Raw genomic sequence first — 22,511 nt, 5'->3', positions numbered from 1 at the left:
ACCGTGACGAACAACCCTGGCATCTACCGACCACAGATCTGAAGTAGATGTCCATCCGAACACACTCCATTGCACTGCCGTTTGAAATGCTGCCTGAAATACAACACCTCAGATTGGAAACTAATCGGCAGCAACGGGGTTCCTGAAAAGAATTTCCGTGATTGCCATTAGTGACATCTTCCCTCTTAATAATATAGTAAAACCCGTTTTTGTATCGTTGTGTTGTAGTGGTTCGGCAATTTTTTGACGTAAATACGTCCATATTGAAGGGTCATTCGGCAAAAAAGTGTAACGAAAAAGGGAAAGGAAAAAGTGTAACCTGGTTACCTAGGAAACGTCGTGTTTACTCGGCATAGTTGTTACCCAGGAAACGTCAATTGTTTACTCGGCATTGTTGTTACCTAGGAAACGTTACATTACATTACTCGGAATTGTTGTTACCTTTAAAACATTTCATTACATTACATTACCTTTCATTACCTTACCTTACATTATATTACATTACATTACTTTACATTTATCTACCACAGACCCATCTTAAGCGTAACTAATTAAGTTAAATAAGCAAAGTCTTAGTCAAACTTTACTCAATTGTAAAGAGGGTATAAAGGAAATATTTAGAATAAAGCCAATATATAAACTTCCTTTCATTGTATAAACGTATTTACGTCTAATTCTCCGAAACCGTGGTTCCACTGACAACTTTTTAAATGGCAGATTTCAAGGAGCAAAGAATCTACATCAAATTTTGCTTTAAGCTTAAAAAACTGCTGTAGAAACCCACCGCGTGCTTGTGGAAGCATTTGGTTAGAATGCTATGAGTCAAAGTAAAACTTCTTTGTGGTACAAACGCTTTAAGGATAAACGAACGCCTGTCGACGACGATGAGCGTTCAGGACGACCATCGACAAGCACAACACCGGAAAACATCGCGAAAGTGCGAGAGGCTGTGGTTGCAGATCGTAGACGTTGAAGCGGCTACGGGAGAGCATTAGGCGCAAACGTCCGGAAAAGTGGGAGAACAACAACTGGGTTCTCCACCACCACAACGCGAACGCCCACACAGTTTTGGCTTCCAAAAACACGACGGTGATTCCCCACCCACCCTATTCGCCTGACCTCGCCCCCTGCGACTTCTTCCTGTTCCCCAAAATGAAATTTCGATTGAAAGGCCGTCGTTTTGACACAATCGAGGAGATCCAGGCAGAATCACAGGAGGTGCTTAAAACACTCGCACTTGAAGACTTCCAGGGATGCATGGAATCATGGAAAAAACGCTGGGATCGCTGTATCCATGCCCAAGGGGACTACTTCGAAGGGGACGGTGGAAACTACGAGTTATGATAAGCAATATTTTTTATGGGCAAATTTTCTGAACTTTTGAGTAGCACCTCTTATAACATATGCTTGATATAACGTCTTCGCACAAGTCCAGCCAAGATCCGATATTAAATAACATATCGTCCAGTATCTATATGCATATTGAAGCAGCTAGCAACACCCCCCGATGATTTGAGAATTCGCAGGCTGCTTATAAACGAAATTCCAGATTCGTGCGTTTCACGTTCTGAAAACTCGAAATATAAGAACCCCAACTATGGGCCTGTAACTTTGCCAATTTTAATCGGACCATAGTTTCCAACTTTAAAGAACGTTCTTATGATGACTGGAGACGTACCACATGTATAAGGTTAGATCATTCTTGCATTTTGTACTTGCAGAGAGCGGTCGGTAATGCAGCCTCGAACACAACATTCGCTTAATACGTTCTCGTGAGCAGTGAAAGTTAATACGAAACGTATTTCACAATTAAAAAGTAATTTCTGAAGGAACATGACGTATGAGTTGCTCCACGGTAATATAACTTAGCGTTAGCAGTGTTTGACCTATTCAACAATTATATGATATGACGTCTTCAAACAACCATCGAAGCTTTACTTACCCTCTGAAGGAAGTTGTGCTATTGATTTTTATCACCCTTAAAAATCCATCGACCTCTGTCGGGTTTGAACCCATGAACCATGGGTCCAGTGGCTAGCATGCTAACCACTAGTCCACCAAGGGCGACAACTCAATCATCAGAAGTTGAATCAGAAGTCACAACTTCTGATTCAACCTTAGGAGCATTCATATGAATTATTTTAAGAATTACAAACAGGAAACAGTCATGCAAAAGAGAATGGTCATTTTGAAGAAGATTCACATGCTACATGTTCAGTAAGTGTCTAACTATAGAATTATTACATAGCTCACTGTAAGCAAAACTATGAAGTATTCTGAGCAACTTTTAAGTCAACATTCCTTTTCTGTGAGAACCAAATCAAAAATCCCTGCTGAAGCCGTAATATATAATTAACAGCAACATTCTTCTTGTGGAAACTGAAATGCTTTCTGTGAAGCTAAATCATGACACGGTAAAGAAACTTAAATGTATCTCTTTTCTTTCATGATTTATTCATTAAGAAACAATATGCATTTAATTTCTGTTAAGACTTATAAATGAATTTTATGTGTCAAATTAAATCACATAAAATACAATTGGTAGACCTTGAGCATAAGTACTATGCACAAAAGTATCAATGAGCTTCAACAACATTAACAGTTGACTACAGAAATATTTCAAGTAAACGAGCAAGACAAATGTCTATAACGATGATTATCTTCTGGGTTTTGGCACCATGTGGACTGAACAATAAATGCCACTGTTTCAATCTTCAGGGCTGAAGAAATGATGCTGTGAATCATGGGAAGGAAGGGAAGTGCGAAGAAACGGGTCAATAAGGATGGAATGAGGTAGAGACTAAGCCAGGAAGACTCCAAGCATGCATCAAGAATGGAGAGAGTTTCTCACCACGGAATCAATCCCACTTAGTGGGGCCCTGAAAAGGGCTGACTTCTTCTCTCCTATCCTCCCTCTGCCCCTCTTCAGCCCTGCAGATGGAGACAGAATATTTCTCCGAAACAGTGGCATCTACCAAACAGTCCACAAAGCATCAAAACCAAGAAGCACATCATCACTGCCATGGAAACCTCAAATCTCTATTTTCTTGAAACTTAATAACTGCTGTACCATATTAGAACAAAACCACAACAAAACCCTCGTCACAAAATTTCAGTCAATATTATGAACATCAGCTGCAACATCTGGATGCTGCTTCAAGAATGAAGTGGAATACTAATCTCTGAGTTCTCCAATGATGGAAAGTATATACAAGAAAATGTTGACAATGTCCAGGTACAGATTTAGAGCAGCAAAAATGTATTCTTCTGGCGATATAGAGTACTTGTGATTACCACCCATCATAAGTTGTGTATCTAATACAAGATACAGAGAAAACAGCAGTGCGCCGCATGAAGCATATATCAGTGTTAAGATTTTCCCAGGGATGAAAATTAAAACAATGCCGAAGACCATGAGGATAATGAGAGCAACAAACAGAGCACCGCCCATTACTGTAAAGTCCCATTTCGTCTGGAAAGCGAACATGGTCAGACCAAAACAAACTGCGGAGCACATACCAACAGCCATCAGGACCTGAAACAATACAGAACAGTGATCAATCGCTCAGAAGAAAGGAAGCAAATACGCACAACTTCCTTGTTTTCTAATGCTTCCCAAGACTCTAAAAAAATTAATTAATATTTAACACTTATATAACCTTTACTCTTTGCGTGTCACATAAACATATAAGATCTAATACCAAGCACTAGTCTGACTTGTTGAGACATCATAGTCTAGGTAGATGAATTTTTTCCTCAGTCCTGTACTTGGAAACAGAACTGAACAGATTAATCTCATTATGAATGTATTTGCTAATAAAATGCCGATTTTTAATTTTAATTCTGCTGATTCCTTAACGACTGTTCACAATCATCCTCATTTCACAAACCTTACATAATATCTAATATTAATTTGCCTTCATTAAACAGTCAATAAATCAAAAGATAAGAGATCTTCCTTAAGTAAGTGATAGTTGAAGATTTCTGTCTTCTGTGTTGTTGTGCCGTGTAGTCTGGTAGATGTTAACCAATGTTTCAGAGGTGAATCGCCCTGATTACGGAGGCAGTATGACCTCTGAAACTTTGGTTAACATCGACCAGACTACACAGCGCAACAACCCAGAAGACAGAAATCTTCATCGCCCTGATGACGGAGGCAGTATGACCTCTGAAACTTTGGTTAACATCGACCAGACTACACGGCGCAACAACCCAGAAGACGGAAATCTTCATACTCACTGCTGTGAAAACCTCAAATCATACAAGTGATAGTTATTCACATGGCTCAGATGTATTTCCTGTTTTCGAACAAAAAGTTTCAAAACAATTATCGTAAAATAAAGTGATCAATGGACCCAGTTCTGGGCCATTTTGCACCTTTGCAACGTAATTATCTATAATTACATTTAATATTACCCTTCTGTGTGTCCCTAGATCTCTCTATTTTCCTCACCTCAAATAAGATTTCCTTCACTGAAATTATTCCAATTGTCAGTTCCTCCATGCATGCTACATGTCCAGCTCATGTTATCCTTTCTCATTTAGTCACCCAAAAATATCAGATTATTAGTACCAATTATATAATAATTTTTGACCAATATCAATTAATTTAATTTCTAACTGAATACAGGCAAATATAACAAGCATCAATGGTAGTAACATACCGTTTCTGTGTCATAAGTAGACGATATAGCACCCAACATGAATGCTTCTGCTATTGTAAACAAAAACAAGAAGATGAAGTTAATGGGTGACTTGCGTCGTATATCGCCACAGCAGGCCATCACGATCACACATACGATCGTTACACCAAAAGCTCCAAACAAGATCCCTGGATGACTTAAAACATACTGTTTTGTGGCATCATGGTATAGAAACCATGAAATGAACGCAACCGTAATCAATAGCTGCACCATTAGAATCCCATACACTTTCCTGAAACAACAACGAACATTAATCTTAACACCAGTGGTCAATCAATAAGAAAACAGTACGATATAAGCAGCATTACATTACCATCTAGTCAAATCACCTAACCTTCGAAACAATCCACTTTATTATACTGTTACCTTATAAACCCAAGACGAATGGTCTTGTCAGAGAATTCAAAGTTCTCAGCTGAATCTCCAGGGGGGTCTTCCCCACCAGGCTTGGCTTGTTGGTTTGGCGTGGTGCCGCATGGTTGTCCGGAGCCTGATGGAGGAGCATTTGGCGGTGGCACTACAGAGCCTGGAGTGTCTGTATATGGAGGTGGGTAACTCTGATTTGTGTCTGCTGAGGGACCAGGCTGAACGGGATATCCTTTCTGAGATTCGCAGTCACCCTTACGATCTGAAGGCACCACACAGAATTAAGCAAAGGTAAAATTTCACTACAATGTATTGGCATATAAGAAAAATTAAGGAAAATCCTCACACTTTCTTAACCTTGGCATTCAATGAGGTAAACTACCAGTTTCACCTCCAGCTGCTCTACTTCCTAGAGAAAGAGGACCAGTACCAGTCACTAAGATGTGTGGACTCGAGGACAAATCTGGACATGGTCAGAATTACGTCTATCTTATCGCCTAACGCAATAGACCTATGCAACTTTTTAGCAACACATTCACTTCTCTTAACAGACATGGTGGCTCTTCTACAATTTATAAATATAAAACAGTTGCTACTGCAGAACAGTGGTCGAACAACAACACAGACACGTTCAGCACACAGTTTTCAACACATTCAATGTGTCAACAAGTAGCGAACTGAGCGCAAATGATTCACCGTAGAGAATGACCAATGCTCACGTGACTGTTGCGCAATGTTGGCGGATTTTGAGGAGATTATCTCGCAAGTAGTTAGCAATGAGTGCAGAGGTGACTGTATTTATAATCTTCTACTATAAAAATTTCTGATTAGTCGTTGTCGTCAACCAATTTGTCGTCAAAAAATGACGTCATCAACAATGTCAACAGATATTTGTTTACACGGCATTGTTGTGGAACACAACAATGCCGAGTTTAGTGTCTTACTTAAGATTTTAAAACGCAAACCAACCCCCCCGAAGGAGGGGTTGGTCAAGTGTTTTAACCCTCCATTCGGGGGGTTTAGTTTAGTTTCTTACACAAGATTTTAAAACGCAACCAACCCCCCCGAAGGGGTTGGTTGCTTTTTAAAAACTTGACCAGCCCCTCCGAGGAGCTCCGAAAGGAGCGTTCTGCCCTAGTTTTATTCAAAATCAGCGATGTAAGAATTACGACTTAGTATATGAATCAGTACGAGAAACATTGTAAAACGTTATAAATAATATTAAATATATATTTTTTTCTTTTTTTTTGACTTGCTGGTTTCAAAAGCGGGGTTATTCTGAATCGGCGCAAATCGAGATTTACCTATGTGTATATATATATATATATATATATATATATATTTCCGGTTTTACAATTTTTATACATTTTTCCGGTACCCAAGGTTAAGTAGAAATTAATCACTTTTACTTTATCCTTACTAGGTAAATTACGAAATGGAAAATTTTTTTGAAGTATTTCTGCCTTCTGCACAGAGGATTGCACGTGATGAAAATTGTGAAATCTATCACGTTCCTGTCTTTACAAAATTGCATCCGAATAAACGTTTTTAGTGTTAAGTAGCACACAAGCAAGTTAAAATTAAATTTAAATATTCAAAATATATTACTTACTATTGCCATTCATTGTGTACGATAGTAAAAACTATAATCTCTCTCTCTTCCTGGCGTTACAGTTCAAAGTTGAAGCTATAATAACACACCATAAACATCACACAAACAAACAGAAATACGTTTCCATAGAAACTCAGCTACAATGCTTCCAAAGAAGAGTTATTTATTCCATGGCCAAGTATGTTTATTTTACTCTGTAACAATCAAAGTTTCACCTCACCTAAATTCGGTATAATCTTTGATGTAGCAGAGAAAAAGAAATCAATTTGACTTTGGCTGTGTTAATGAGCTCATAAAAATGTATTTGTGTCCCGCATTTCGGTGTCGTTGTAGTGGAAAATTCTCTCTACCAAGGAGGATAACATTGACACAAATTTAGAGAAAATTAAGTAGGCCTATGGTTGTTGAAGTAGAAGTAACGGGAAGCTGGAGGAAACTGCATAATGAACAGATTAACGTTTTGGTTTTTATATTATAATTGCTGTGATGTGGGTATATCTTGTAGCACGCAGTTTCCCTCATATAAACAGCATGTTTTAAGCCTACTTCGAACTGATACCTCAATTAAGTGTTGCAAATTTAATGAAAGTGTGTCTGTGTCTGCATTACATTCTGCTACACTAAGACTACTAATCCTATTAGCACTTATGCAAAAACATGCATCTAATTATTCATCTGTGCTAAATCAAAAACACTTTTTGTGTGTGGCCAGAAGGAAACAAACCATTCATGTTATTGACTAGCATTGGAAAGAGGTTGTTTCAGCCCTACCTAGTTAAATTAATGTGTATTATTTGGAAGTATATGAATATTATATTTCAGCACTTTTCTAAATTTAGAATTTGAGGTTATGTAAGTACAATGTTGAATGTCCAAGGTCTATTTTAAATAATTTACGACTGTTAGAAGTGTGAAGTGAATAAAATAATAATGAATGTTATGAACTTCATGCTCTGCCTATTTCACTGCCAGAGACATAGATCACACTATATAGGAAGATGTGTGAGGCCCTAAATTGAAGACAATCTGCTAGTAATCAAATCCTAGTTGAAAAGTCTGTAACTAGCTTCTTCATTAATCAAGGCTGTAAGGTAAACCAAATGTTATGTGACCATTAGATTGTGGATGCAATTTAGAAAATAAATTCAGTTGTATTTTTCCCCATCAAGTTTTTCAGTGTGTGTGGTGACGCTAGTGGGAACAAGTGATAATATCTAATTTTGTGATTCATTTCAATGCATAATTTTCATTAGTAATTATTATTACCAAATTAAAACTTGGCAGATACAACCCTGAATCTTTGACATCATCATGATTTATGTTACCGTGTGATTTTATAATCTGGAAAGGATATGCTCATTGACATTCAGTTAAAATATTTCTGTCTTCTATGTCGGGAAATGGAGAGTCTCAACGCAAAACATAGCCGTCACATTCTAGTAGCAACAGCTAGCCTAGGTGAAATCCAAGTTAAGTGTAACTCGCTCTAGAATCTGAAGGTTTAATGTGGCTTGCAGAAAACCCTCTCTTGAACATGGATTCGTGGTGGAAAAAATAAGCTATCGCCAATTGGAAGACGAAACTTGGATTGGAGCACAAGTTTCTAATGTTTTCTTTGAAAATTTACAGCATTTCCATTGAAATTAATCTTATCTCAGCTTCACGTAACACGGTCAGTCGTGCCATCTGTGTCAATCCGTGTTGCTGTCTTATCACTATCATAAGATAGCAGTCTGTGAGCAATATAAAATATAACAATTAATTGCGACACAAGTCAGTGGCTGTAATGTTGCTCTGGGCATCATTGTTCGTGGCCTTAATTTCAATTATTATATTCTATAGACAGCCGGATTCGCCATCTGTACGCGGCTTTTATAAACAACCGGGAAAATGGTTCCCTCTCAAGTACGTTATCTTTCTCATCATGTTACAACTCAGAAGGGTAAGTAACCATAAATGCTACTATTTTCATTCTGCACGGAATCCAAAGTAGATATATACATTTTACTAAGTTATATACGCACTTGACCGCCACGGTGGTCTAGCGGTTAGAACGCTGGCCTTGTAATCCTGGGGTCTCGGGTTCGATTCCCGGCGGTGCCCGAATTTATAACTTATGTTGGGCAAGGCCGTGGTCTAGGAAGCACGGAGTTTTCCTCCGTGGCATCCCAACAATTACTCCATTCACACACAGAAGAAGGCAATGGCAAACCACTTCTGGATCATCTGCCAAGAACGTATATGAACAGGTCCCAGTCCGAGAAAAGGATGGAAGGATCCTGTTCATATGGACCTGTCCTCAGACAGAACACTAAATAATAATAAGATGAGGTGGTCTAGCGGTTAGAACGCTGGCCTTGTAATCCTGGGGTCTCGGGTTCGATTCCCGGCGGTGCCCGAATTTATAACTTATGTTGGGCAAGGCCGTGGTCTAGGCAACACGGAGTTTTCCTCCGTGGCATCCCAACAATTACTCCATTCACACACAGAAGAAGGCAATGGCAAACCACTTCTGGATCATCTGCCAAGAACGTTTATGAACAGGTCCCAGTCCGAGAAATAATCCTACTCTCCTACCCAATGGGAATGGAGGGCCCGGTAGTAATACGGCCGAAGCTTGAAGCTGAAAACTCACCTCCATCTGGTGGCGGGATTAAGAAAACACGAAGCTGTACCTCTATTCCATATACATCTTCAAACGTAGTGCGTAGGGATAACGATATCTTTAATAAATTGGATTCTTCAAAAATTCTCAAAGTGTGTTATTCGTATCTTCATTTGAACACGCGATGGATAAAATTTACCGTTAAATATTTAATGTTTCGAATGTTTATCTTCTTCCTTCTTTAAAAACCGTTGTGGGAGGCTTTAATCGCCAGAGTGAATTTTATCACTGTTAGTCGCCACGAAATCTTCAAGTCGCATATAAAAATGTGTATTAATACTTCATAACATCAAAGTAGAATAAGGCATCCTACATGCTTGTAACAATCTGCTTTAGATTCCCGTCCTGGTTTCTGGGTTATGACACCATTCAGACTTTTAGTAGGTTGCCAGTGTCTTGGAGGAACATACTGTATCGATCGTCAGCGCTGAAGATGGAGTATGTTCCTCTGACCATGGTCTTATTCACCACAGTAAGAACATCAAATATATTTCAGACACATTTCTCAACAAGCAATGTAATTTCTTAATTTCACTTCTGTCATTCATTTACATGTAACTATCAATCCTTAGATGAATTAAATCAAATTAACTAAAATTCATGAAATTCCTTCATGAAAATTAATATTGGTCAAAATTTCGTGTAGCGAATGCTTTTATTTCCATGAAGATATGATGCATTTTCAGATATTTACAACGTTTCAACAAACAAATTAGACCAAAAATTCACAAAAATTATTCACGATCTTAATAAAATCTTGAAAACAAAATATGTTCCCAAGAAACTTGGTACTAAGCTAAATTTATCTGTAACCTAGTTTTTTTAAAAATTTTGCAACCAATGAGAAAACACGGATGTTTTTTCACCACCAAAAACACTTTGTCCATCATATTATGACGGTGTCTTCTTTACATATTACATCTACATTAATTCAGCTTTAACATAGCCTAAGAAAATATATATTTTTTAATCAATGTAGCTGCATTGAATATTCTATTATTCTTATTAATGGCTGCAGATTTAGTCGAAAATGCACTTCAGTGTAGTAAATAATTAACAGAGACTGGATACTGGCTTATCATGACAAGTCCTGGTTGCCTTCAAGTGAGATTGGCTGTAGTGCACGTCTTTTTCCGAGTTCTTCATTTCCCCCTGCCAATCATCTATTCACTATGTTTGACACTTGTCTATCTTCACGTGACAGCTATGGTCACGCAGCACATTATCATACCCTTGGTTCAAAGTTAGGAGCTTAATCTCAGATCCAACACTTAGATAATCTTTCAGTAAAGATAGCTTTGTATAGAGAAAAGTATCTAAACTTGTATGTCCGTCTGTACAATTATGCTGACTCAATAAAAAAAATTCTTTAAAATTATTTCAACCACAGCAAAAATACTAAATGTATAATGTTTATTTCTGAGGCGGGATAGCTCAGTCAGTATAGTGACTAGCTACGAGCTGGACGACCGGGGTTCGATCCCCGACGGGGGGCAGAGGAATTTTTTTTTTTCCCCCCTTTTTTTCTTCCCATTAGCCTCTGCGTCCAGACCGGCTCTGGGGCCCACCCAGCCTCCTCTACAATGGGCACCGGGGTCCTTTCCCGGGGGTAAAGCCGGCCGGGGCGTGATGCTGACCACTCACCCCCATCTAGTGCCGAGGTCAAGGAAGAGAGGAGCTATACCTCCTCTCCCTCCAAGCGCCTACATGGCGTGTAGCGGGATAAATACTTTCTTCGCCAGAAATATCACCCAGTTGCACCTTCCTGGACCCTCAGAAATACTTATCACACTCGGCGTACTTCTCAAGTATGACAATTTAAGTTATGAGAAATGCAACAATATCTATGTTAAAAATCCCAAAGGAAAGAGACAACTCAGAAAAATTAAACATAGAGGGAAGGATAATATGGAAAAAAAAATCTTAAAGAAACAGGGTATGAGGGTGTGAAGTGGATTCAAGTGTCGTAGCATAGGGACCACAGCTCCTATGGACCTTCAAGTTCCATAATAGGTGGGGATTTCTTGACTAGCTGGGTAACTATTAGCTTCTGAATAAGGATTTTGCTGCATGTAGTTAATTAGTTGACAAGTTTATCCTACATCATCGTTACTGTTTTTGTTGTGTTGCAGTGGCAGAACAGACATGGTAACAAGGCAGGCAAGAAAAAAGCTGGTTATGGCATGGAGACACGCTTATCTCTTGCTGATATGGAAGTTGCACAGCCTCTCTCTCCAGATGCTAAGGTTCACTTCACCTCAGCATGTCATAATATTAAAAACAGACTGTAGCATTTCAACTAGCTGCATTGTTTTGTGATGTCAACCATTAGCCAACACTATTTTATGTGATAGGAATGAGATGTGTTATGTGTAAAATATCCTTCTTCCTGTGTAATGTTTAAGTCCATACAGTGCGAAACATAACATGATCATTGCATTAAACATTGAGGGTTTTGATACCAAAATAACCTTGAATTACCAACGTTTTGGAGGTAAATAATGCCTCCATATTAATATGAAACTGCATTTTCATGGCACTAAAGATGTGGATGCTGGTGTTCTGGGTTATGATGCCATATCACTTCATATGTAGTTACCAATTTTCAGAGAAACTTATTGTCCTGAACTTTAACTTTGGTAAAAGTCTGGTTTGCCATCTTTTTGCATTACGATTACAGGCAACTCTCGGTTTACGAACGAGCTCCGTTCCAAGACGTTGTTCGTTACATTAGTTCGTGTCTTTGCCAGTAGAGGGGGGCTAAGCACCTAGCTTTGAGTTTTCGATGTTTCTATCCAGGTTATAGGATAACCAAGAAGGTAAAAGGTCAGAAAATGTTCGCGGGCCCATTAGTTTATACCTTCCCAACAGATGGTGCAGCAGTTCACTTATCTTTACATTAGTTCATGCCCTCGCCAATATAGGCAACTCTCGGTGTACGAACACTCAATTTACGAACATTTGCCATAACGAACGTCACAATTCATTCAAAATTTCTTTAATTCGCCAATAGATAGAATTTCTTATAAAACGAAATGCCAAACGTATAGTGAGCATAATTGTAAGATTTAAATAAATAACCTTTTAAAAAAAGTATTTATTACAACAATTATTCGTAAACTGAGAGTTTCCTGTATATGTAGGCCGCTTGGTGCTTACCAGTATTTCACATATACTTATTATCACATGGCTTCATATCTCATATGATCGCAACAAGAGCCAGAAATAAACATTTTCATGTTAATGTTCAACAATTACCTTTAAAATTTCCTTTGTTATGTGTATTATTTGTAGCTTATCCTTCTTCCTGTGTAATGTTTACTTCCATAGGAGAATAAAACATACAATGATCATTAAATAATGGAAGAGGAATTGAGACTAATCCAAAATACTTTCTCATTTATGACAATATATTAAAATCATATCGTAAGTAACGGCAACTGTAAGTTATGTAGTAATATTTCTTCTCAGAGCATGTACTAACACATGATTGAATTACTTCTTAGTTATCTCAAATCTAAACGTTTGTGATGGTGCATTTTTAAAATAAAAAGTTTTCCATCATCTTTACTTTTTAGTTATGTTTCCCCAAACTGTAGAGTGAGTGAAGAATTCATAATGAGCTCTGTGTTTCATACGGGAGTAGGCAACCTGCACAATTAAACCAGAAGCCCCATTGTTGGAACAAATTACTTAACAATGGGAAAGGAGGTAATTGTTCTGATAGATAGTTGTGCAAAAGTTACCTTAGATTGCATCAGTGCAAGAATTACCTAAGGACCACACCAGTGGAACAATGGCTTACATGATGTGGCATAAAGAACTCCTTTTATAATGTTAGCATCCTCCGCAGAGTACACCATTCAAATCTTGTTTACCCATGAATTTGTTTAATGTTCCTTGGGAGATTCGTAAATCTTGAGTGGTGCTGCAATTTTAGTTGCTATTCCATTTCTACTGCATATTTTGAACCCAACACTACCCTTCATCCTGTTATTTCTGATACTTAAGAACTGCGGTCCTACCACGACATGGTTCACTTCCAGAATGGGCCTCTATAAAATTCTTTCCAAGGAATTCTAAATCTTCCATGATGCACGATATGAACAATAGTTAACCAGATGCAATCTATATTGATTACGTCTCATCTTCATTACAGGCATTTGATGCTGTGTTCTTTATGGCCGCTAACAAAGATGGTTACTACTTTGCAGCAGGGACAGAGCGGAGACAGCATGGCGTGATCAATGGACTCTGCTATGTGGCCGTATGTTGAAACACTTTCTAATATTATTTTGGAATCCTAGAACATGCCATACTGGCTTTCAATACTTGTTTTTAAATTTGTCAACCAAAGATAGATTTTGAAGAAGTTAAGAACTTTTATTCTTATCTTTCAAGAAGAATTAACTCCATAGTTACATAAGAAGGTAAAATATAAATTATGGCATAAGGACTGAGAGAGAATATCATTAACTACTAATTGTTTTAAAAATATTTTAAAATTGGCCGTCAATCACAATATAAGATAATTAAAAGATTAAAATGTCATTTTTCGTTCCGTATCGAGTACTCGATTTACATATGGAACATTTGCGACATGTTTCGGCTATCATAGAGCCGTCATCAGGTGTTATGTTATAAACTTTTTAACTGAATTACTGATTTTTAATGCTTTTTAGTTTTCATTTTTCTTATCATTTTCTCATCCTTCATATTGTATCTTCATCCGTTAAAATATCTTACTAATTGTTTGTAATGCATAATAAATGTTATGCAATGTATCCCCAAATAGGTACCTGGTAAAGGTCTACTGTGCAGCCACAAGTTACCTGACACCGTCCTGTTTGGTGCAAAGAATGAAGAGTTTGGTGCAGAAGGACTCTTGCTGAAACTTGTGAGACCCATGAAGAAGTGGAAACTTAATTACAAAGGAAAGATGTGGTTAGTCATTTTCTTATATGACTGTGTCAAAGCAAAGTCTAATTACTGTGAAACATGGCTAGATGTTTACTAGCATCTGATGGATATATACTAAGATCATTACATTTCTCAAGTTAATCTTATTTCCTATATAAGTAACACATATTTGAGATCACTGCAAAGTTCAAAATCCATCATACAATTTAAACATAATGTTGAGGAGACTAAATTCCGGAAATGTTTGCTACTTCTCAGTTCAAAATATTTTGTCTTCCCGTCTAATATCTAAGAACCCAAAGATTAAAATATACAAAACAGTAATTTTGCCTGTTGTTTTGTATGGGTGCAAAACATGGTCTCTCACTCAGAGGGAGGAACACAGATTGCAGGTGTTTGTGTTGAGGCGGATATTTGGGCCTAGGAGAGAAGACGATGGGACATGGAGAAAACTGCATAATGACGAAGTTAAAAATTTATATAATCTTCCCCGAATATTGTCAGGGTGGTTAAGTCAAGAAGAATGAAATGGGTGGGGCATGTAGCACACATGGATAGGACAAGAGTTGTGAACCGGGTATTGGTTGGGAAGCCTGAGGGGAAGAGACCACTGGGGAGACCTAGACGTAGATGGGAGGATAATGTCAGGCATTTGGATTTTACCTCAACATTAAGTATCCAGCAGTGGCCATGCAATGGAAGACATGTGAGCCATTGTGCTACCACCAATCTCACAAGAATGACAATTTACAGAGCGGTAACCACAAGTTGGCGTGTACCATACTGAAAGACTGGTTTGCTGTATCCGTTAGAAAGCTATCAGAAAGATGGCAACATAGCATTAACCTTAATGGGGAGTGTTTATGTGTGCTGAAATGTAATTATGCAGCTGTTATCATCTCTCAGCTTTTATTCCAGGCAAGTATCATTCATTGCTGAAAAACCCTAAGACTTCTCAAGATACAGAGTAATGTAAAAGTTTGCTAGTAAGTGTCAGGTATAAACGTTACTGTAAAGTAATACAGAAGTTTTTACTGACAATACATTCTTGTACTTCTGCAGACTGTAACCAGAATGCTGAGCTGATTACAGTGACAGTATTATCTAGACTTCTGTTCAGGAGGTATCATAATTGAACCTTTAACATACTGTGATCTCTCTTAAGATTATACATTGATTTAATCCAGCCTCTAGGAACTGGAAACTAATGGCAGAATGGTACCTTAATAGACCATGATTATGTGCTTTCATTCAAGATCAGATTTCCACTTCATCTGATGCTATGTAAATTCTTCAGTTGAAACTGCATTATTAAATTATCTAAGAATCAATAAAGTCGGTCATTTTTCTTGTGGTTTATTTAACACTGTGATTAGTAGCTCACACTAAACAATACTGGCCAACAGAATGATTAATGTATAATGAATTGGAAAAGATTTGGAATGTATCAGTCTTGGCCTAATTTAATGTAGTATCCTGGCACTTTCCTAGAGGGGCTCATTACCATGGAAAACTTCAGTCAGGATAGTTAATCTCTGAACTCACAACCTCCCGATATTCAACTTTTTTGTACATGACCCACCTAGCTATGCACTATGTTTCATGCACTATATTTAAAGAATCAAATAGTAGAACACATAGCTTTCCTTGTCAAAGAACCTTCTGTATTAGCGCTCATATTGATATTGGAATTTGTTTTATTTATAACTCCTGAGTACGTGTGTATGTCTTAAATTTCTGCAGGTTGCAGTCTGATCCCTCTCAAATGTTTGATGTGAATTTTGAAGGAGCCTGGAGCTCAGACCTACCACCTTTCAACTATGACACTGATATGTATCCGCCTTCTGCTGCTAGGGCTTTCGCCAGAGAAACATGGACAAGAGAATATTTCAAAGCCCTTAAAAAGTGAGTCTAATGAATTTTTAAAGAAACTGTTTTAGGTTACTACTTGTTTCCAAGCAACTGAGTCAGCAGAATTTCTGGGATAATGTTAAAAACATTTATATGTGTATGTCTGTCTGTAAGTTTTCAACTGGTAGGATTCACTTGATCCAATCTGATGTCACGAAATTTGTTTTTCATTTTATTTCACCTCTCATGAAGCATCCTGGCTGAATTGAAAAATATATACAAACATTTTAATGTGTGTAAGTGTGCCAAGGAGATTATTTGAGCCTAGGAAAAAGTAAGTAATAAGGAGCTGAAGAAAATGGTTTAATGAGGCACTTCATGTATTCTTCATTAAAGAATATTTGGGTGGTCATATCAAGTAGAATAGCATGGTGAAATATATGGCATGAATGGAGATGAGAAATACATACTAAAGCTTAGTTGGGAGACTAAATTGTAGAACTGAGGGCAATATTCAAATGAATCTTAAAAGTAGGGTATATGGATGTGCACTGGACTTCATTGATTATGGTTCTCATGGTATTTGTATGGCTGTCTTCTGGAATGTTATACTGTGTAGTTCAGCAGAGTGATAAATCAACACCCTAAAGAGGAAGCAATAAACTCCTCTGAAATGTCAGCTAGTGCCTACCAGATCACACCCATCTTAGTACAAATGGCTCAAGACAGGGCCCGAGGGCAGGCTCTTGCGAAAATTATAATGAAGTTTTGAGTTTACAGAAGAGAAAAGGTATATGTTAACCATCTGAGCAAGTATCAACTTCTCAAGAATGACTCTCTCCCATGGAGTTAATGTAAAATAAAAAATTCACTTGAATGAAACATAACTTTGTTTCCAGAGCTCATCAATCTCACTACGAACAAATGGGACATTTGAATGCAACAATTGAAATCAATGGTGAAAAACACACTGTCAAAATGCCATCATTTCGTGACCATAGTTACGGTAAGATCAGTTGTAGTTTTGAAACATACGTATTGGATTGAAGGTTATTTCTTGCTGCCTAAAATTAATAATTTGTTTACATATTTATTTACTCATTATCATCTATACCAGTTTCACTTACAAATGCAAAAAACCAAATTGACAGCATGCCAATCAGAATCAAACCTATGGCCTCCCAAATGCGTGCTGACCACTAAACCAAAATGTATGGTTCTGTGCTTTTTAATCCTTCATGACAACCTGTATATAAAGATTTACATTGTAATCAAGGAGTACTGAGTGCAGTATTTAGCATTGGCCTTTTCACTTCAATAATATATGCACGTAAGATATATCACACATGCATACAGGGGAAAGAAGAGACTGGAATCTGATGCACCGATATGCATTCCACATGATCTTCCTAGATGATGGGACAAAGGCAACAACTGGGGTGATCTGTCAGCCCTGTACTTCCTCCAGGTAAGTTGCTCTGTATATCTACATCTATATCTACAAAACAGTAATTTAGACTTTACATAATTATACCACCTTTATAAAGTTGGCTAAAATCAAACAAGAGATTTTCATATTTTCTTATCTTGACACTTTGTCATATGCAGCAGTATTAAATGTTTCTAATTCTGTATATTATTACTTAAGATTCTTTATACCTAACACTATTAAATGTGATGTTAAATGGACCCCATTTCATGTGATGTGGTATGTCTTCTAGATGGTGATAGATGAGATGGTATCTAGTTATGGAGAGTAACTATAAACATGTTTAATAGGAGTCACACATAGCCAAAAGAAATTTGAAGCTTTGATGTGGACATAAATACATTTCACATCAGATGCACTTGTCTTCAATTAATTTATAAAGTTAATGAGCAAAAACTATAAAATCTCTGCACACAGGCTGGAGGTAGGTTATGTATACACTCCAAGTGGTGAAGTTTATGCACTGGAATGGTGTGATTTTGAGCTCTATGAACATGGAGAAGATGGGAGACCTCCAACTGACTACAGCTTCAGCTTCAAAGCAGGTATGGGTAATGATATTAACAACCCAGAACAGCTATATCAATAATTATCCATTCCTTGAATGCATAAAATCAATGCATGATGTTGAGGTAATGTCTGTCCATGTTTTATCTCTGATGTCTCTAAAATAATTTTGATGAAATATGGTACTGGTTGTCTACACCAAAATTTGTCAGGTAAATTTACTTTTAGTTCATATCAATCTGATATAACTCATGTTTTTCATTCAGCTGCAGTTCAACTTTAATGATCTTTTTGTAAAAAAATATCATAATTAAAATGTTAGTACATAATATAAAATAGCTTATCAATGTCATTTGGATCTACAATTTTTATTTGAAACACTTCTTATTACAGTTAAAAATTATTTAACAGAATACTAAGAGAGACAATTTGTCTCTATATAAAATACACTGTGTAGAGTGATTTTGGTGTGCAGCAACTGATTTGTACGTGTAATAAATGAACATGCTAATGACATACACAAAATTGCAAGAAATGCATTTGAAAAGTAAAATATGTACATCTCCTTGGACTACTCATTTCCAATGCTGTTACAGTTACTATAAAGGCCCTCTATTTGAAACTACATTGTTCTCTAAACAATCAGTTTCTGATAAACAAATAAAATGGAAGAGTGGAAAGAAAAAATGTTTAAAACATGCATTAATTTATTGTAGTGGTGATTACTGTGGAAAGTATGTAAACTGGATTGGAATTCACTCCAGTATCTTTACATCATCTGTGAAATTCAGTGTATTCCAGTACAGATTACAACTTTCCAATATTATTTTATACTAACCAAGGAGGCAGGCCAAGTAGGCCTATCAAGTATCTGCTTCTGTCCCACAATACAACAGCATATCCATCTCTCGCACAATCAGTTTTTGTGGTCTGGTAGGGGTTAATTACAGGAAGTTAATTAAGAATGAACTACAGATATAATGGAGAAACCAGGTTAGTGTCACAATACAAGATCCCAATCAACTGATTTAACCCTTTGCCCATTGCATTTAAAACACTAATGCATGTTGCTGTCAACCCATTTGGGGGGGGGGGGGGGGGGGTATTTAATTCTAAATGAGAATTTACTATGTTAGAAGGGACATGATCCTTTTAATTTATTTTACTGTATGAGGAGAAGCAAAGGGTTAGTAATAAAGTTATTGTTAAAATTTAAATTAAATTTGTTTTGTTAAACTACATGGACAAATTCTGACATACAGAGTATAAACACAAGGCATACAGATGAAGGGACAAAATTATTCAATACTTTTCCATCTAGCATCAAAAGTTTAAGTCAAGATATAAAACCATTTAAGACAGCACTGAAAGATTATCTTTAATCTCACTCCTGCCTCAAACTGAAAATTATTAAATATTGTACATATTTATGCAAATAGCTGAAACAACTATGTAGGTATATTTGTATTGGTACTCTATTTGTATCACATATTGATATTCACGTTCCATATCCCTGGCTTGTACTGTGAAAGATCTATGGAACATAACACATTATACAATCTTTTAATCTAAACAATTAAGCTTAACTTTAATGCAAGTGAACATTCCGTGACAGGTTTAATGCACTGTAACAAAAATATAAAGAATATTTTAATTAAGTGACAGAACAACAGAAAGAACAGTTTGAAAAAATTATTATTTTCAATTTAAAGGTAATTAAAACCCATCTTTATACAAGAATCTTCTGTTTGTAGGTCCAACAATATACACAGTACAGGTGAATGTGGAGTATGCAGCAGTTCATTACGTTGGGTGGAAATGGGAAGCACGCATGGTAGAACGCTTTGTTCAGTACACAGTCAATGGCATCCCAGGCCGTGGAGTGTCTGAATTTCATTATTACAATAAGGGTGGCAGGCCTTCATCTGTGGCTGTCAATGATCCATATTGGTTCAAAAAGCTTACCTTATAATAAGACATTCAATTTGAAGAATTCTGTTGGTATAAATGGTTGTTGCCTTTAAAAGAACAGTTAACTATAATAGTTTTGATTTTTGATATTTCCATCATTATTTTGTTTTGGATGTTATAAGGAAGGTAAATATGTGACATTAAGAGGTTTTGACAATGGTGAAAATGTGTTTCGTGTAGTCTTCTTGGTTGCAATGATGTGTAATCTTATAGGTGGTTGCCAATGTCTTGGAGTAACTTCTTAGACCTATTTTCATCTACTCTGCAGATGAAGATGAAAACACTCCTCCAAAGCATTTGTAACCATTTGTAAGACTACTTAGTATCACATGCCGGAGGACCACTTTCAAAGTAAAAATGTGATCCCTGAAGTCCCCATTGGGTAATATTTGATGTTACAACATTAAAACAACAAGGTATAACCAAGTAGCTAATGACACAACCAATGTATAAATGTGTCTCCTGAGATAGAAGATGTATAATTTAAAATAACAGCTTACTATCATGTTAATATTATACAACTTAATAGAAAAACTAATTAGGCCATAACATGGGTCAGTTTTAAAAAGGGATTTATGCAAGTGCTTCTGGACTTAACTACATAACCTTTATTAAGTTTACAACTATTTTCAATAAAGATACAATTTTAAACATAGAGACATAAACAATTAAACTGAAGTGTTCAGTTCACTTTTTTTGCATTTTCAGTTATATGAAGAACAAATATTATCTAAAAATCAAAGCTTCTTTCAATGAATTGCTTACAGGGATATCATAACAACAACTGAAATTCATGTAATAATATAATTATAATTTATAATAACATACATTTGTACAAGTGATTATCATGAATACTTAATATTAACACACCTATTAAGAATTAGTCTTTAAATTAAGGAAAACATTTCAGTTTTTTTAAATGAACTATTCATTCAAGTTAATGTTTATTTTGCTTTTCTTTCAGCAAGTATTCAAAGTATTTGGTTATTAATGATACCAGTAATGAGTAAGTGATCAACTTTTCAAGCTAAATTGGAAGGAAATTTATTTTATTATTATTATTTAATGTTGCCTCACAGCAAATACTTTGGCAATTATGACATACACCACTATCAATGGTGCACCACAAACTTACAACAATTCTTCACCTTATTTATCAAAATCAGACATTGTAAGAATGGACAAGACTTCTAAGTCCTTAACTAAACATGCAGTTCAACAAACCAGGCTTTAATCTACAGGAACATGGTAACAGTATACATTACAATGCAGTATAGTTCACAAAGATATATCAATGGCTTATAATGCATTGTGGCTGTAAGTTAAAATCACATTATTTTTAACATTATTGACAAAAATGGAATATATAGGTGTTAGTTATCTTTGAAGAAGAAGCAACTTAGAAGACAACCTTGTTAAACCATACACATACTGTCTGATTCTGACTTCTCAAAGTAGCTATACTATACCAATCAAATTATTTCAAAATAAATGCCCTAAATATCAGAGATCATGCAACCATCAGAAATATGCCAGTAGACTGTTTATATCAATCATACAAATCAAGGTGCTGTCTCTTATATATGTAGTTTTAGAATGGAAGAACATTAACCTTTATCTTATGGGAATTGGAAATATGAACCTCTACAGACATGCCATAGCTCTGGAGGATAAATACAGTGGAACCTTGATACACCGTGCCTCCTTATACCACGGACTCGGATATACAGTGGCTGTAATCATGCCCCTAAATAAGACTACATATGTTTTACATATTTCACATATAACACAGGTAACTTATAATGCAGGTCCTGAAGCTGTCCCCCGAAACCCGTGTTATATCAAGGTTCCACTGTATTTAGTTGTTTGCTAGTGCAATGCAGCCAGCGTAACTTTGCATTAGTTGCAATGAACGGTCAATAAAAGTTAATTTAACAATATGTACAAGTAATTTTCTTTTAGTATTGTTAGGTACATACATGTAAAGTTACTATCCAAGGCTTTCAATGCTGATTATGAACATTATGCTCAAGTAACAGTATGTAGAGTTGATCATAAAATACATGCATATTACATCAAACATTTGAAGTAGCAGAGGGAAAATTTTCCAATCTAAGATTGCTTCACATGAATGACAGGGAAATCCAGTATTCTTTATATTAAATAATACTCACACATAGAAATAACTAGGTATTGTAGCACTGTAGTCACATTGAATAACATGAAGTCAATTTATAAAAATTAAAGCATTAACACTGTAATTTTAATTGGTTATATAAATACTTTATTACTTTTATAGCAACTATCAGTTCAACCTGTGGACAAAATTTTAAATTAGTAACCTACAGAGTAAATTTTATTAGCACTAATGAAAATTTATGACATACAGTTGGCAGAATAGGATAACTTTAAAGAAACCTAACCTGT

At 36.3% G+C, this 22,511-nt stretch overlaps 2 protein-coding genes across 3 annotated transcripts; one reads left to right on the top strand and one right to left on the bottom strand.

Moving 5' to 3' along the window:
* Positions 1-2,433: 2,433 nt before the first annotated feature.
* On the bottom strand, positions 2,434-6,795 carry LOC147872311 (protein lifeguard 1-like). Its single transcript, XM_087357555.1, has 4 exons — positions 6,682-6,795; positions 5,070-5,331; positions 4,665-4,935; positions 2,434-3,535 (listed from the first exon to the last, which is right to left on the bottom strand). The coding sequence occupies exons 1-4, from the start codon at positions 6,692-6,694 to the stop codon at positions 3,176-3,178; spliced, it is 906 nt and encodes a 301-aa protein (XP_087213681.1). The 5' UTR covers positions 6,695-6,795; the 3' UTR covers positions 2,434-3,175.
* A 1,639-nt stretch (positions 6,796-8,434) lies between these two features.
* On the top strand, positions 8,435-22,024 carry LOC110840871 (uncharacterized). Of its 2 annotated transcripts, XM_022086148.2 has the most exons (9): positions 8,435-8,623; positions 11,479-11,592; positions 13,506-13,613; positions 14,142-14,290; positions 16,010-16,171; positions 17,017-17,123; positions 17,474-17,585; positions 18,024-18,151; positions 19,868-22,024. In XM_022086148.2, the coding sequence occupies exons 1-9, from the start codon at positions 8,468-8,470 to the stop codon at positions 20,083-20,085; spliced, it is 1,254 nt and encodes a 417-aa protein (XP_021941840.2). In that variant the 5' UTR covers positions 8,435-8,467; the 3' UTR covers positions 20,086-22,024. The 2 variants fall into 2 exon arrangements, with proteins under 2 accessions (XP_021941840.2, XP_087213676.1); XM_087357550.1 differs by lacking the exons at positions 8,435-8,623; positions 11,479-11,592 and adding an exon at positions 11,905-12,165.
* Positions 22,025-22,511: the final 487 nt, after the last annotated feature.

Source organism: Zootermopsis nevadensis, unplaced genomic scaffold, assembly GCF_977971745.1.
Source record: "Zootermopsis nevadensis isolate Lab colony 2312 unplaced genomic scaffold, Znev_1.0 Znev_ptg000028l, whole genome shotgun sequence".
NCBI lineage: Eukaryota > Metazoa > Arthropoda > Insecta > Blattodea > Termopsidae > Zootermopsis > Zootermopsis nevadensis.
This window is presented reverse-complemented; position numbering and strand designations above follow the sequence as displayed.